The sequence below is a fragment of the Ranitomeya imitator genome, chromosome 4 (assembly GCF_032444005.1).
Source record: "Ranitomeya imitator isolate aRanImi1 chromosome 4, aRanImi1.pri, whole genome shotgun sequence".
NCBI classification, from domain to species: Eukaryota; Metazoa; Chordata; class Amphibia; order Anura; family Dendrobatidae; genus Ranitomeya; species Ranitomeya imitator.
In genome coordinates this window covers 652,978,014-652,995,755 of record NC_091285.1, presented here as the reverse complement: position 1 = coordinate 652,995,755, position 17,742 = coordinate 652,978,014, and the positions used below count along the sequence as shown (strand labels likewise).

General features: G+C 47.4%; 1 protein-coding gene across 2 annotated transcripts; it reads right to left on the bottom strand.

Annotated features, from left to right (window-relative positions):
* Positions 1 to 6,580: 6,580 nt before the first annotated feature.
* Positions 6,581 to 17,147, bottom strand: UBL5 (ubiquitin like 5). 2 transcript variants are annotated; one of them, XM_069767040.1, is made up of 5 exons: positions 17,059 to 17,147; positions 14,830 to 14,893; positions 14,525 to 14,608; positions 8,706 to 8,743; positions 6,581 to 7,029 (listed from the first exon to the last, which is right to left on the bottom strand). In XM_069767040.1, the coding sequence occupies exons 2-5, from the start codon at positions 14,883 to 14,885 to the stop codon at positions 6,986 to 6,988; spliced, it is 222 nt and encodes a 73-aa protein (XP_069623141.1). In that variant the 5' UTR covers positions 14,886 to 14,893; positions 17,059 to 17,147; the 3' UTR covers positions 6,581 to 6,985. The 2 variants fall into 2 exon arrangements, with proteins under 2 accessions (XP_069623141.1, XP_069623143.1); XM_069767042.1 differs by having other exon boundaries at positions 16,825 to 17,105.
* Positions 17,148 to 17,742: the final 595 nt, after the last annotated feature.

Here is a 17,742-nt window from a genome sequence, read left to right as displayed (position 1 = left end):
TCTCTCTGTGGTACATTAGGATTCCTGTCTTACAGTTGTCCCTTTTATTTTATTCCTGATATACACACATGCCACACTGTGTGCCATTGGCAGCATTAATTATTGGTATTATTTTGTGTGATCTCTGTGTGTACTATGTGTGCTACAATTTCATCACCTATACTATGTGTAGACATTTATTTTATCTATTCTATTCTAACCTGTCAGTGTGATTTTACTGTACACCGCACTGAATTAACAGCTTTTCTATAGAACACCGCTGCGTATTTCTCGCAAGTCACACGCATGGTCCGTGTGTAATTCGTATTTTTCTCGCCCCAATAGACTCTCATTGGTGGATTTTTTCACGCAATATGCTGACAGACGCAGCATGCTGTGATTTTCCCAGCCCAGAAAATACGGCCGAGAAATATACGGCAGATAGGAGCTGCCCCATAGAGAAATATTGGTCCGTGTGCAATGTGGGTTTTTTTTTGCGCCTCTCATACGTCCATATTCCTCTCAACTGGGATTTTGGCGCACTCTTCTTTTGCAAACTATTACATGTGTCTCATATATGAAGGCGGCAACAGCAATTTTAGTATCTCTCCACAGATGTTCAATGGGATTGAGATCCGGACTTATTGCTGCCACTTCAAAACTCTCCAGCGCTTTGTTTCCATCTGGGTGCTTCTTGATGTATGTTTGGGGTCATTGACGCAAACCCAGCTTTCTGACAGTGGGCACTACAATGCAATCCAAAATCTTTTGGTAATCTTTAGATTTAATGATACCTTGCACAGAGTCAAGGCACCCAGTGCAAGAGGCAGCAAAGAAACCTCTAAAACATTTTTGAAATTCCACCATATTTGACTGTAGGTGCTGTGTTCTTTTCTTTGTAAGCCTCATTCTGTTTTCAGTAAACAATAGAATGATGTGCTTTACCAAAAAGCTTTATCTTGTTCTCATCTGTCTACAACAGTGTTCTCCAAATCCAGTCCTCAAGAGCCACCAACAGGTCATGTTTTCAGGATATCCTTAGTATTGCACAGGTGATAATTGCATCACCTGCACAGGCAAGCATTCACTGACCTGTGTAATACTAAGGAAATCCTCAAAACATGACCTGTTGGTGGCTCTTGAGAACCGGAGTTGGGGAACACTGGTCTACAAGATGCTTTCCCAGAAGGATTTTGGCTTACTCAAGTACATTTTGGCAAACTGAAGTCTAGCATTTTTATGTCTTCGTGTCAGCAGTGGGGTCATCCAGGGTCTCTTGCCATAGCGTTTAATTTCATTCAAATGTCGACGGATAGTTTGCGCCGACACTGATGGACCTGAGCCTGCAGGACAACTTGAATTTGTTTTGATTGGGGCTGCTTCGCCCCCAGATGGACTATCCTGGTTTGCAATCTTTCAAAAAAATTTTCTTTGACGTCCACATACTGGGGGATTAGCTACAGTGCCATGAGTTGTAAATTTCTTTATTATGTTGCACACTGTGAACAAAGGAACATCGAGATCTCTGAAGATGGAGTTGAAACCTTGAGATTATTGATAATTTTCAACAATTTTGGTTCTCAAGTCCTCAGACAGTTCTCTTGTCTTCTTTCAGTTCTCCATGTTTAGACAGTTCTCTTCTCTGTATATTTGTGATGATCCAATGCACACAAAGGAAATACACACGTGCAATTATAATTATTTTCTGGGAGAAAATTATTTTCTTGAACAATTTCAAGGGTGTTAACACTTTCAGCAATGACTATGTAGAAACAGGAGGTCAATTTTCCCTGCATGACTCATGGAGTCACTGAAAACGCAACTGACAGAAGGAGGGAGCAGCTGGGTCAGGAGTTGAAGAGGGGAATAATTTCTACAGGGACTACAGACCCTGTTTCTACATAAACCAGAGGAGAAAATAAATAAATAAATTAGTTGGGTAGAAAGGCAAAATGAGCAATTGTAAGTGTACTATATAACATGATTGCAATATGTGACACTGACAAAAACTAATGGGCGAGCTACCTTAAGGACTTTTTTCCACATAGCAAACATTTTTTTTTTGTGGGGGGGGGGGTAACATACTTTTTGGTATATGGCCCTGATAAAACTTTATTGATGCTTCCAAGTGTGGTTTATGTGCAGTGGAAAAGCACTAAACACACTTTTTTTTAACCTGGAGACTTTGCACCTCATGCAAGCTTATAAGGAAAATTAGCACAAACAACTCGCAAGAAACATTGACAGGCATATTGGCAGCTTAGAAACATGTGCTGCAGATCAGTTTATACAGCGTAAAAAAATAAATAACAGTGGGTATAAGATTTCTATAAATCCCCTCAACTTTGCTGGAACTGTAAGGGTATGTGCACACATTCAGTATTTGATTGCTCTTGGCAAGAAAAGCGCAGCGGCAATAATGTCTGTTTTTCGTGCAGATTTTTCCCCACTCAGGAGTGAAATCTGTGGCAAAATCGCAGAAACAATTGACATACTGCAGGTATAAATCTGCATGTCACAAATAAGCAACGTGTACGAAAATTCTGGAGTCTCATTCACTTTGCTGGCATCAGGAAACTCATTTTAAAAAAATAAATAAAAGCGACAAATCTGCAACGTGTGCACAGGCCTTCAGACACTGCATTTTTTGTTCCTTAAATGAAAATATGCAGCGTCAAAAACTTATCCTGAGAACCTAATTGGAACCGCTGAATGTGCGGTTGGAAAGGTACGAGGAAATCCAGGATAGGGCGAGGTCTTTGATGCCAAAGGAGGAGAGGATCTGTAGTAAGAGGCAGTGGTCAACTGTGTTGAAAGCAGAGGACAGGTCTAGAAGGAGTACAGAGTATTGTCCATTAGCTTTCGCGGTAAGTAGGTCGTTAGTGATTTTGGTCAGGGCTGTCTCAGTTGAGTGATGGGGGCGGAAACCAGATTGTAGATGGTCAAAGAGCAAGTTAGATGAGAGGTGGAAGGAAAGTTCAGAGTGGACCTGCTGCTCCAGGAGTTTGGAAGCAAATACGAGCAGCGATATTGGGCGATAGCTGGACATATCAGTTGGATCGAGGGTTGGCTTTTTAAGGATAGGCGTGATTGTGGCATGTTTGAAAGCAGAAGGGAAGGTGCCAGAAGATAGTGATAGGTTGAAGAGGTGGGTTAGGGATGGGATAAGTGTGGTAGTGAGGTTGGGGAGGAGGTGGGATGGGGTCGAGCGCACAGGTGGTGAGGTGCAATCTGGAGAGGAGACAGTTAAGCCCCCCTTCAGTGATGTTGGATAGGGAGGTTATGGGGTTTGGGCATTGGTCTGTTATACAAAGGGGTTGTGGTGGTTGAACAATGAAGACTTGCCTTGTCTGGGTGATCTTATTTTTAAAGTGTGTGGCAAGGTCCACTGCAGAGATGAGGGAGGTTGAAGGGGGCAGAGGAGGGAGTTGAAGGTTTTGAATAACTGTTTGGGGTTGTAGGATAGGGAAGATACGAGGGTTGTGAAGTAGGCCTGTTTAGCAGAGGTGAGAGCAGATTTAAAAGTGAATGTTGCCTGTTTGAATGCAGTGAAGTCGTCTTGCAGGTGTGTTTTCTTCCAACGCCGCTCCGCAACCCTGGACCCTTGCCGGAGCTTTTTAGTGTAGTTATTGTGCCAGGGTTGTCAATTGATACGTCGCACTCTGCCATGGACGAGGGGCAACTGTGTCAATAGCTGATGCGAGAGTGGCATTGTAGACAGCAGTGGCACTGTCTGTGTCATGGAGGATATGGATGCCAGGGGTAGGATAGAGTCAGAGAGTGTGTGGGTGTCTAGGTGTGCAAGGTTTCTGCGGGTTTCCTATACTGGGGTTGGTCTGTACTCCTCTTTTTTCTTTGGCTCACCATGGGGTATTTTTACTTGATAATACCCTTTGTGCGAAGTGGTTATATAGTCATCCCCACTTTTTTCCTCTAGCCTTACAGAGAACCTGCGTTCTTCTATGCTACATATATTGCCATTTTTTCCAGCAGGTGGGGCTACTCCTTTGTGCACTTCCTTGGCAATATATTTATACATGGTATTATGCACACTTACAATATGCAATAAATCTATATCATAACAAGTTATCATTAGTATCAGAATTATTTTAGTTTTACTTAACTCTTTTTTTTTTCTTTCTTACAGATTCCCAGTGTCCACACATTTCTTGTGGGACACTCCCAGTATCCAGCTTAACCATTGTTTATCCCTACCCTTTTGTGTCTTTGCACCTCCCTATTAACCAACCCTATTGTTTATGTCCATTGTCATCATCATTATCACTGTCTAGCATTGCTGTTTGTTCCTGGCTCATCCCTTTTCACTGTGCATGCCCTGCAGTGGTATCTCACACTGCTGTACCTTACATCCTGCATATATTTTTTCCTCCTTCATTGGAGCATTACATTCCCTCCTGGGTTCATAATGCACTATGCTGAGCTCCTTCGGCACATGTGCATTGTGTACTATGGGCAGAGAGTCTGCCTGCACGGCTCCTTGCCCTCATGCTGTGTGACTTCCTCTTCCGGTCCCTTGCTTGCCTCGCTCCTGATCATACCAAAAGGTATATAAACTGCTATTGATCATTTTATCTACATCTTCCCCTGACGAAGCCGTCCTTACAACGGCGACACGCGTTGGGCTCCTCCCCACGCTGCTCTCTGCCTGACCTTACCTTCCCCCGGCTGCAGCACCTCTATTTCAGCTGTGTTATATGTGGGTTCTGCTGATTCTTACTTATTCGAGGCTGTGGTAGTGAATTTAGGCACAGTTTTTCATCCAGAACTCCCTGTATCTTGTGCCTTGCGGCCTCTGGTGCAATACTTACCTCTCTTTGCTGTCCTCTATGCTGTGTCTTGTGACCACTGACAGTGTAATCTTGCGTCTGCATACAGGTATTTCTGGTATATTTGCCTTAGGGAGTGTTGCTTCATGGTTGGTTTTATCGGTGGTTATTGCCCATCGGTTCTATACCTTTCCGGGGTGTGTATTTATGGTATTTTCTATATTCTAGGTCGTTTTTTCATTATGACTATGCATATTATCTTTACTATATATAACATGACCTTTTGTATTTTGGCAGTAGCACTGGGGATGTTGTTGTATACATGTATTTTTTAAGTGTTTTTATATATTTGTATCAATAAAAGTTTTGCCTCTTTATATATAATTATATAGCGGTGTGCTCTCTTTTGGAGTGGTTCTCTATCCATTTTTGTGCTATCTACGCTACCACTCGTTGTACCCCTCCAACCGACAGTATACTATTAGTAGTGCACCAGTGTTTCTTTTCTTCTATAGGTTTCTGCGGGGGTGCGCATTTTGCTGGACATGGATGACCGGTGGGGAGGACAGGGATGAGAAGGTGAGCAGATGATGGTCGGATAGAGGGAGAGGGGAGGTGGTGAAGTTAGATAGAGACGAATACCAAGTCTAATGTATGTCCGTCTGTGTGGGTGGCTGCGGAGGACCACAGATTAAGCCCAAAGGATGAGGTAAGGGACAGAAGTTTGGAGGCTGTTGACTGAAGAGTATCAATGGGGATGTTGAAGTCACCCATGATGATGGTGGGAATGTCAGCAGAGAGAAAGTGAAGAAGCCAGTTGGAGAAATTGGTCAATAAAGGCAGTGGCCGGGCCTGGAGTTTAGTATATAGTTTGGGTAAGATTAAATACCAGACTATGGAATTCATACTACCTACAAAAGGTCCACCATTAAAGAGTCCGACAACACCAGTATTCAGTTTATATAGGATATACTATGTTGTAGAGGACATAACTCATATGCTAATGAGGTTTCGATGCACCCTTTGCATGGCCGAGTTTGGTGCACTGTTATGACTCCTTGTTTGCATAATGGGGTCCTTCCACCCATGTCTGATTGAAGCGAGCACTGCCTGAATGCCGTCGGTTTGTGTGCGCTCTGGCAAGTGAACACCATCAATCAAAAGCAGATGAAGGGCCCCTATATGCAAATGAGAAGGTGTAACGGTACACCAAACTTTTGGCCACACCGAGGCCTACTAATTTGCATATGAATTAAAAATTATTTGCTCAGGTACACTGCTAGTACGGTTCTTATAGGTGACAAGTCCCGAACAACACCATATAGCCCATTTAAAATGCTTTTTTTGCTGGATACAAGACTCCCTTTAAAGAAGATTTAAGTAGAAATTCTAACTCTGGAAGACCCGTGTAATACTTAATTTCCCCTGCAGGGGAGCTGTAAGGATATTGAACACCTGTTGCTGAGAAGATAGGTCCCAGTTGAGTTTACGTCCCGTTCTCTCGTCTGTAAGTTGTGTTTCATGGGATACCCATAGATGAGACAAGGTACTTAGGATAGCTACCGCTCTGAAGAATGAAGGAAGGTTTCTTTCCACGTATGTACAGGGACAGCGGAGAATCTGTACTTAGAACTGCTGACCACCAACAACCACCCATTAATAGTCTATGCTGAGTAGTTGGGCTCCCTACAAGGATCCCACTGAAGTTGCCATGTCCTCCTTTATGAACTCCAGCCATCCCAGATTAATGTTAAATTGGAGCCAAGTCGCTGTTTGAAGATGAGCAATAAAAAAAAAAAAAACCCACGGTCAAATTAGGTACAGAACAACATTTTATTACAAAGGAAAAAAAAAACCCTTATCTAAAAACAATAGGAGCCAAAATAGCAACTGAAGTCCTTCTGATGGTCATAACGTAGGATGCAATCTCCCACTAATCCGAGCAGTCTGATCCCAGACTGTGGACTAAGGGCAGAGACAGACTGCCGTATAACGTGCGCGAGAATCGCATCGCACTGCACGGACTGGCCCGGCACCTCTCCTGACCTGAGCAAGACAGCGTGATGGATTACTATGCAGCTGTCAAGTTCCGGTCAGGAGAGCCGACATCCAGTACAAGGTTTACGATGCGATTCTCGCACGAGAAATACAGCAGTCTGTCTCTGCCCTAACACCGAAAATCCGGAGAGCACTGGGTGAGGGCAGCGAGAAGGTGACGGCTACTGGTAATACAACTCCAGGTTCATCCCATCGTGTATTTCATCTGGAAGGGAATCAGTTAAGGAATGATTGTCCTGGAAGTGTGCAGTTTACTCAAGTACCACGACTGTCGAGTTGTTAGAATACCATGGAGAATTGAATTATTATTTCTCACAAATTCACCAAAAGGCGAAAAATTTTCCTCCCCTTCACCCAATATTGCTATTTATTAGTCATGTAATAAGAGGTCTCTGTACTATTCAGCCCAGAAACATGTCCAACTGAGAATTTTAGAACAGGTTCGACAACCTCATGTCTGAATAGAAGCGCGTCGAGGAAACATGGGCGAAGGGAGTAGTGTGTTTAGTTTTTACTGTCATTCACTTGTTTGGGGGAGGGGGGGGGTAATATGTGGGCCAGTCATTGTGTTTGGGGGCTGCGCGGGAATGCTGTGGTGTCTATACTGTGTTGGGAATCATCATTCTTTGCTGGGGGATGATGTGAGGTCCAACATACTGAATTGGGGAGCAGGATCATCATGCTGTGTGGTGAGATCACGAGGACAATACTGTGAGGGTCATCATTCTGTATACAAAAAGCTCTAGGGGATCATACTGCAAGGAGGTCATCATTCTGTGTGTGGTGTCATACTTTTTGGCAGGTTGCAGAGGCATACTTTGTGGGGAGATGTGAAACCCATATTGAGTAGGTGGGCTGTGGGAAGGCATGAAACCTTATGTGGGTCTATGGGGGGGTCATTATTCTGTGTTTGAGGGTTGTGTGAAAGCATACTGTGTGTAGGTGGCTGTGAGGGTCAACATAAGGTGTTGGAGGAATGGGCGATCATAGGGAGCTATACAGGATCATACTGCATGGGTATGTATGTTGAGGGGCTATTGGACAGTCATACAGTGATGGGAGTATGTGCAGGAAAACATACTTTGTGGGGGCAGTCTGTGCAGGGCTGGGGGAACCATCGAACTATGTGGGGAGGCTGTGCAGAAATACCGTTTTTGGATGAGCTGTTGACCATGTTAAAAGGGCTGAATAACAGGAGCAGTATGAGTTTAATGATTTTTATAAGCTTTGTATAAAAAGCACAAATTATAGGATTTTTATCTGCACAATAAACAGTAAAATGTTGTCATTGTTACTATTGAACAGAATTAATTTCAGCATACTCGTTCAACACTTTGCAACAGTCACGGTCTCAAGTGGCACCTTGGGGAAAGTCATTTTTTGGCCCATTTCTGTTCTAGAGGAAGATGTGGCTGCATGTAACGTGTTAATCTACTAGAGAAGAACATAGCTGCGTGTAAAGGGTTAATCCACTAGAGGAGAACCTAGCTGCGTGTGAAGGGTTAATTGAGTTGAGAACATAGCTGCTTGTAAAGGGTTAATAACGAGGACACATATGGTTCTAGAGAGTTTTTCAGAGTCTTTCAATAAGAAAGGTTTTATACTTAAGAGATAGTAGATCATCTTTAAACAAAATTAAATGTTCCATCTCGCATGCCATGCATCCACATTATTTCACACCCCAGCATTGTGGCCCCATAACAGCAGGAGACCTGTATACATCTGGAATTCCTAGAAGCCGTAGGACACAACCTTCACTTCAGACTTTTACCCATTTCCTTGGAACATCCTCTGAAGCCCCCTGACATTATTGCTCCTCCAGTGTGGGATCCACAACAAAATATTGAGATTTCTATGAGTGTTCATTCTCAGAAAGGATACAGTCGGCAAGTGAAACGTGGTCCTTAAATATCGTGTACCTGAAAACGGAAAATACCCAGAAAACGTTAGACCTTCTACACAATCATTACAGAGCATGTCACATTCAACTTCTTACACACAAGAGATATAGATGACACTTTTTTGGGCTGAAAGTCCCCCTCTCTGCTTATACTCGAGTCATACCCAGGGGTCGGCAGGGGAGGGGGAATCGGAGCTGTGTAATAATACTCACCTGCTCCTGGCGCAGTCCCTGCACTTCCCTGGCAGCTTCTTCCTGTAGTGAGCAGTCACATGGTACCGCTCATTACAGTAATGAATATGGACGCGACTCCACTCCCATAGGGGTGGAGCCGCATATTCATTACTGTAATGAGCGGTACCACGTGACCGCTCACTACAGGAAGAAGCTGCCAGGGAACCAGGGAAGTGCAGTGACTGCGCCAGGAGCAGGTGAGTATAACAGTGCGCGATATTCATCTGCTCCCCATTCCACCGTCGGCGCCGCTGCGTCTTCTGCAGTGACGCTCAGGTCAGAGGGCGCGATAACGCAATTAGAGCACGCCGCCCTCTGCCTGAACAGTCAGTGCAGAGAACAAGGAAGACACAGCGGCGGTCGGCGGTGGAACGGGAAAGGCGAGTATAGCAAGTGCCGGGGGCCTGAGCGACGAGAGGTGAGTATGTCTTTTTTTTTTATCGCAACAACAGCATATGGGGCAAATGTCTGTATGGAGCATCTTATGGGGCCATGTGCAGCATTATATAGGGCAAATATCTGTATGGGGCCATATACAGCATTATATGGGGAAATTATATGTATGGGGCATCTTATGGGGCCATGTGCAGCGTTTATGGGGCAAATATCTGTATGGGGCCATGTGCATCATTATATGGGGCAAATGTCTGTATGGAGCATCTTATGGGGTCATAATTAACATTTGTGCAGCATTATATGGGGCATATTTTAATGTGGAGCATCTTATGGGGCCATCATGAACTGTATGGAGCATTATATGGGGCTCCTGATTCAATATGGATATTCAAAAACAACCTACTGATGTCTCAATTTTACTTTTATTGGTACCAATTTTTACTTTTGACATTTACCGGTAGCTGCTGCATTTCCCACCCTAGGCTTATACTCGAGTATTTAATTTCTCACAGTTTTTTGTTGGAAAAAAAAAATATATATATATATATATATATATATATATATTTATTTTTTTTTTTTTTTTTTTTTTTTTTTTTTTTTTTTTTTTTACACACATACATACAAAGATATCCCAAAAATCTGGCCTATGCCTGGGGGGGGGGGGGGGCTTTGCACCCGATTTTTCTTTTTTCCTCTCTTTTGTATTCTTGTGCTGCTTTAATATTCTTGTTTTTGATAAGACAGATACACACTGCTGGAGTGGTGCTACAAAACTAAGGTCCCTGCAGCTAATATATTTCCCGCCACCGTCTTCACCTTTTATCATCACTGTTACAGTCCCACGGTGACATCTTGTTACAGCCATTTTTGACTGACTGGAAGTCAGAAGTAACGGTCACAAGATGTCAGCAAGGAACTCAGACTTGCACTGAAAAGTGACCCGTGACGCGCTCCAGTATATACTGGTGAAATTCGGCAGGTCATGAACTGCAGGAGACCAACAGGAGTGGTGACGATAGAAGGTGAAGATGGCGGGAGGTAAGTGTAAGACTAGGGGTAGGGAGCTTAGATTAGAAGCACCACTCCAACACCTGGTTTGGTGTAAGAGGCGAGTTCAGAGCTTGGTCTAAACATCATTTAAAACAAAATCGCCGGAGTGGCGCTTCCTAATATAACTTGCATTACAAAATCTTCAGTTTTATTCAAATTAGTTGATCTAAAAGTGAAGAGTGCCTTGTCCATGGACTGGAGCGGTGCTAATTTTCTTACCCCCCCCCCCCCCCCAGGATCTGAGGTTTGGCTTATAATTATCTAGGCTGGCTGAAAGGTCGACTGTGTCGACCTTCACACAAATGGCACCACAGCTGCGGATCAGTCGCCTTGGGAAACCTGGGAGATAAGGAAACTCACACTGACCCGGACTGTGGTTGCGCGGAGCGACGTGCTCATCTCTAATCGGGACCTGCATGGGCGCAGCATGTCCTGAGCAGCTGAAGGACCGGTCACAGGCTCAGACGCAACTTCAAACTGTGGTAATGTAGACTGCATGAGTGCGGTTTGATGGGGAGTGTGGGAGCCGGGGCCGTGCTCACTGTACCATGCTCCACAGCGTCACTCACTATGGGAGCCGGGGCCGTGTTCACTGTACTATGCTCCACAGCGTCACTCACTATGGGAGCGTGTGAGGCGGGGGCCGTGCTCACATATTACCTGTTCTATACTCCACAGCGTCGCTCACTATGGGAGCGTGTGAGGCGGGGGCCGTGCTCACATATTACCTGTTCTATACTCCACAGCGTCACTATGGGTGCGTGTGAGGCGGGGGCCGTGCTCACATATTACCTGTTCTATACTCCACAGCGTCACTCACTATGGGAGCGTGTGAGGCGGGGCCGTGTTCACATATTACCTGTTCTATACTCCACAGCGTCACTCACTATGGGAGCGTGTGAGGCGGGGGCCGTGCTCACATATTACCTGTTCTATACTCCACAGCGTCACTATGGGTGCGTGTGAGGCGGGGGCCGTGCTCACATATTACCTGTTCTATACTCCACAGCGTCACTCACTATGGCAGCGTGTGAGGCGGGGGCTGTGTTCACATATTACCTGTTCTATACTCCACAGCGTCACTCACTATGGGAGCGTGTGAGGCGGGGGCCGTGTTCACATATTACCTGTTCTATACTCCACAGCGTCACTCACTATGGGAGCGTGTGAGGCGGGGGCCGTGCTCACATATTACCTGTACTATACTCCACAGCGTCACTATGGGTGCGTGTGAGGCGGGGGCCGTGCTCACATATTACCTGTTCTATACTCCACAGCGTCACTCACTATGGGAGCGTGTGAGGCGGGGGCCGTGCTCACATATTACCTGTACTATACTCCACAGCGTCACTATGGGTGCGTGTGAGGCGGGGGCCGTGCTCACATATTACCTGTTCTATACTCCACAGCGTCACTCACTATGGGAGCGTGTGAGGCGGGGGCCGTGCTCACATATTACCTGTACTATACTCCACAGCGTCACTCACTATGGGAGCGTGTGAGGCGGGGGCCGTGCTCACATATTACCTGTTCTATACTGCACAGCGTCACTCACTATGGGAGCGTGTGAGGCGGGGGCCGTGCTCACATATTACCTGTACTATACTCCACAGCGTCACTCACTATGGGAGCGTGTGAGGCGGGGCCGTGTTCACATATTACCTGTTCTATACTCCACAGCGTCACTCACTATGGGAGCGTGTGAGGCGGGGGCCGTGCTCACATATTACCTGTACTATACTCCACAGCGTCACTATGGGTGCGTGTGAGGCGGGGGCCGTGCTCACATATTACCTGTTCTATACTCCACAGCGTCACTCACTATGGGAGCGTGTGAGGCGGGGGCCGTGCTCACATATTACCTGTACTATACTCCACAGCGTCACTCACTATGGGAGCGTGTGAGGCGGGGCCGTGCTCACATATTACCTGTACTATACTCCACAGCGTCACTCACTATGGGAGCGTGTGAGGAGGGGGCCGTGCTCACATATTACCTGTTCTATACTCCACAGCGTCACTCACTATGGGAGCGTGTGAGGCGGGGGCCGTGCTCACATATTACCTGTACTATACTCCACAGCGTCGCTCACTATGGGAGCGTGTGAGGCGGGGGCCGTGCTCACATATTACCTGTTCTATACTGCACAGCGTCACTCACTATGGGAGCGTGTGAGGCGGGGGCCGTGCTCACATATTACCTGTACTATACTCCACAGCGTCACTATGGGTGCGTGTGAGGCGGGGGCCGTGCTCACATATTACCTGTTCTATACTCCACAGCGTCACTCACTATGGGAGCGTGTGAGGCGGGGGCCGTGCTCACACATTACCTGTACTATACTCCACAGCGTCACTCACTATGGGAGCGTGTGAGGCGGGGGCCGTGTTCACATATTACCTGTACTATACTCCACAGCGTCACTCACTATGGGAGCGTGTGAGGCGGGGGCCGTGCTCACATATCTCCTGTACTATACTCCACAGCGTCACTCACTATGGGAGCGTGTGAGGCGGGGGCCGTGCTCACATATTACCTGTACTATACTCCACAGCGTCACTCACTATGGGAGCGTGTGAGGCGGGGGCCGTGCTCACATATTACCTGTTCTATACTCCACAGCGTCACTCACTATGGGAGCCGGGGCCGTGTTCACTGTACTATACTCCACAGCGTCACTATAAGAGCGTGTGAGGCGGGGGCCGTGCTCACATATTACCTGTTCTATACTCCACAGCGTCACTCACTATGGCAGCGTGTGAGGCGGGGGCCGTGCTCACATATTACCTGTTCTATACTCCACAGCGTCACTCACTATGGGAGCGTGTGAGGCGGGGGCCGTGCTCACATATTACCTGTTCTATACTCCACAGCGTCACTCACTATGGGAGCCGGGGCCGTGTTCACTGTACTATACTCCACAGCGTCACTATAAGAGCGTGTGAGGCGGGGGCCGTGCTCACATATTACCTGTTCTATACTCCACAGCGTCACTCACTATGGCAGCGTGTGAGGCGGGGGCCGTGCTCACATATTACCTGTTCTATACTCCACAGCGTCACTCACTATGGCAGCGTGTGAGGCGGGGGCCGTGTTCACATATTACCTGTACTATACTCCACAGCGTCACTCACTATGGCAGCGTGTGAGGCGGGGGCCGTGCTCATATATTACCTGTACTATACTCCACAGCGTCACTCACTATGGCAGCGTGTGAGGCGGGGGCCGTGCTCACATATTACCTGTACTATACTCCACAGCGTCACTCACTATGGCAGCGTGTGAGGCGGGGGCCGTGCTCACATATTACCTGTACTATACTCCACAGCGTCACTCACTATGGGAGCGTGTGAGGCGGGGGCCGTGCTCACATATTACCTGTTCTATACTCCACAGCGTCACTCACTATGGCAGCGTGTGAGGCGGGGCCGTGCTCACATATTACCTGTACTATACTCCACAGCGTCACTCACTATGGGAGCGTGTGAGGCCGGGGCCGTGCTCACATATTACCTGTTCTATACTCCACAGCGTCACTCACTATAGGAGCGTGTGAGGCGGGGGCCGTGCTCACATTACCTGTACTATACTGCACAGCGTCACTCACTATGGGAGCGTGTGAGGCGGGGGCCGTGCTCACATATTACCTGTACTATACTCCACAGCGTCACTCACTATGGGAGCGTGTGAGGCGGGGGCCGTGCTCACATATTACCTGTTCTATACTCCACAGCGTCACTCACTATGGCAGCGTGTGAGGCGGGGCCGTGCTCACATATTACCTGTTCTATACTCCACAGCGTCACTCACTATGGGAGCCGGGGCCGTGTTCACTGTACTATGCTCCAGAGCGTCACTCATTATTCTGATGGTTTTGGTTGTTGGCAGGCCGTCCCCTATACCATCTTAAAGCCTAATTAGACAGGCCGATCACCTGACAAAAGAGCAAAAGGCTCATTTCATGCGCGATCCATCAGTTTATATATAAAGTTGATATTTCAGTGCGCAGTCCATGTGTTATGACCCGGCTTACACACTTAGCTCTGGGTGTGACCACCGCCCCCGGCCACTTACACACCAGCAGGAGACAACGCTCGGCGCCCATTCCCGGGGACTCACCACTTCTTCAGGACTATCTTCTCCCACCGTGTTCCCGTCTGAGCAGCTATCAATTTCTTTAGATCTTTGATGGTGTCTTCTGAGCTGCACAACACAACGTTAAGGAAACACCAAAATACAATGATCGGCCTGCAGTAACATATACAGAATATCTGATAACCTTGAGAAAATAAGTAAGTGAGACTGATGCCAAGAGGGACACACGGCCTCCTCCGTGCGGCGGGGCGTCTGGCCAGTCCGTCAGAATCACATTTCCTCGCACATCCTATGGAGGGTCTTGTTTGCGGCGGACACTGGAAGGATACTTGCATTTTACTCGCACTTTCTTCCCCAATCGGTCGTTACACACCACCTCAATCATGATGAGGCCTGGAGGTAAAAGAGTCGGTGAATTTATGGGACCGTAGTCAAAGGCCTTATTGACCCCTAAAGGGACTGTCCAGCACTTTTATATGCAAGGCACATTCTTCAGATAAATCATCAATATCAGATTAGTAGCACTAGAAGCAGCGGGGGTGCCGGACCGCCACTGATCACCTCTCCGAAGGATAGGCCTTTAATATAAAAGTACACCTGACAAAAAGGGTATTTCCATCATCAAAATCCGATCCCAATATGTAGTCGCTGTAAAAGTAATAATATGAGCAAATCCCTCCAATTAGAAATGTAGTATAGTTCTTCCGATTAACTATGTCGCTTACCCTACGTGAAGGGCACTGCAGTAGCTAAGGTATCCATGGTTGCGACTAGTCATATAGTAACAGTTGCTGGTGGTCGTAACCATGGATACCTAAGCTACTACAAGACCCTGCACATGGGGTAAGCGACATGGCTAATCAGGAGAACTATACTACATGTCTAATTGGAGGGATTTGCTAACATTTTTATTACTACTACGTATTGGGATTGGATCTTGTAGAGGGGAATACCCCTTTAAGGACTGGGTAATTTTTTCTCATTTTCTCCTCTCCTTCCTAGAGCCACAGCTGCTTTTGTTTTGTTTTTTCGCATAGACATTTTTTTGCTGTGACAGTTGAATGACATCGTTCATTTAATTATCTAACGTCCTGAAATAACAAGAAAATGGTGAGCGGTGAAATAAGCGTGATGCTTTATACGACACAGGCTGTGGGGCACAGATGACCCGGTGGTGCGGTTATCCAGGCCCGCACCGTTACAGCAATTACAGACTTATATAGGTTTTTTTTTTTTTTTAAGTGCCTTGAAAAAAAAATGTAAACCTTTGTGACCGTACGTGCCCCAAAATGGCTCCAGTACAGAGTCAGCGTCACCCGCAGACAACAGAGTCCTCACTGGAAAATGAAGAAATGGGTCTCACATCATGCTGACACAAAGTAATAAACATTTTTTTTTTCACAAAGTGATCAATAACTTTATCATTTTTTGGCGGAGGCGCAACTACAAAAACAGAAATTCAGGGCACATGGCCCTTCACCTCCTCGCACAATCTAGAAGAAATGGCAGTCTCGCCTGATGCTCAGTCTGCAGCTTCATGGTAGCACAGGGATGGCTGTGAGGGGCTCTTCAGTAGTCCCCCAGTTGCTATGGCCCACAGTGATCAGGAGGCACCAATATCGGCACATTGTTTAGATGCCACTGTCTGAGATCGGCATGTAAGGGGCTAATCAGCAGCCATCAGTGCGAGCCCCAGGGATAGGGGACGTCTGTATGACACAGCAGACACCTGCAGCGTATGGAGAAGGGTCCGCTCCCGATGACGCCCCCATACACCCTCCACTGCATGCTGGTACATTATGTTAGGAAGGGGTTAAAACACAGTTGGTCGCCTCAGGGTTATAGCTTTAAAAAAAAAAAAAAAAAAACTGGATCCTTTGGGATTCTTTAAGTTTTATGCAAATTAGGTGCTTGGAGCGCCGTGGGCGGGGCCACATCAGCCACAGCACCTTTCTTTCTCTGACTGATCCAGAGGGATTGGGTGAAAGGGGTGGAGCTTGCTGACGATCACACGGCCCCACCCACTGCGCTTTGAGCCCCTTATTTGCATATTTGTCAGTATATGCCGCCTGTGACAGAAATAAGCCTCCATCATAAGTACAGAGTGAAATGAGACCCCAGGGCCCGGCTCCTGCTGGAAAGGCTGTCAGTCAGTCGGGATCAGTGCACACGGACGGCCTCGGTCCCCCGCTCAGGGCTGAACCCCGGACTGGCCGGGCAGCAGGATCCGACACTTCCAGTAATCCCAGAGTGCTCGGGGGCCGCCGTACAGACCGCACCTAGGGGCGCCCTCTGCTGGTGGCATCTGTGTGGCCCCTACTTACATCCTGACACCGGAGAGTTCAGACCCCGTCCAATAATCCAGGCGCTTTCCTCATCACGCCCCCAGAATCCGGATTACAGGCAGCGTCAGTCCCTGCAGCATCATACAGACCGTCACACGGTCCATAGAAGGCATGCTGGGACTTCTAGTCCGGACGGAGCCTGCTAGGAGGCAATAAACAGAAACGTCCCGGCGTCATTACCCATAACCCACAGGGACTGTGACCGCCACGTACCGTGAGGAGCCGCCGCACCGCTGTCACCGAGAAGAACGCTACACTAACTTCCGGCGGAAGCGAGACGTACTGTCTAGACAGCAGGGCGGAGTTTATGGCCAGAAGACAGGCTGCCTAGTCCGTTGGAGGTCTACTCTATGGTATGATCGGTGCAGCGTCCACCAGAGGGCGCTCGTGTGTCAGACGTTTAACAGCCACGGCCGGGCGGCCCCCGAGCACTTCTGGTATTGGGGCAATAGCCCTGGATCGTCAGATGCCGGATTACTGGAAGTGTCGGATCCTGCTGCCCGGCCAGTCCGGGGTTCAGCCCTGAGCGGGGGACCGAGGCCGTCCGTGTGCACTGATCCCGACTGACAGCCTTTCCAGCAGGAGCCGGGCCCTGGGGTCTCATTTCACTCTGTACTTATGATGGAGGCTTATTTCTGTCACAGGCGGCATATACTGACAAATATGCAAATAAGGGGCTCAAAGCGCAGTGGGTGGGGCCGTGTGATCGTCAGCAAGCTCCACCCCTTTCACCCAATCCCTCTATGATCAGTCAGAGAAGGAAAGGTGCTGTGGCTGATGTGGCCCCGCCCACCGCGCTCCAAGCACCTCCCAAAGGATCCAGCTTTTTTTTTTTTTTAAAGCTATAACCCCGAGGCGACCAACTGTGTTTTAACCCCTTCCTAACATATAATGTAC

Coding starts and splice junctions, on each gene's coding strand:
- UBL5 (XM_069767040.1), bottom strand. CDS start 14,885: ATGATTGAGGTGGTGTGTAACGACCGATTGGGGAAGAAAGTGCGAGTA. Junction 14,609..14,829: donor AAAGTGCGAGTAAAATGCAA/GTATCCTTCCAG, acceptor TGTGTTGTGCAG/CTCAGAAGACACCATCAAAG. Junction 8,744..14,524: donor AAGATAGTCCTGAAGAAGTG/GTGAGTCCCCGG, acceptor TTCCGTTTTCAG/GTACACGATATTTAAGGACC.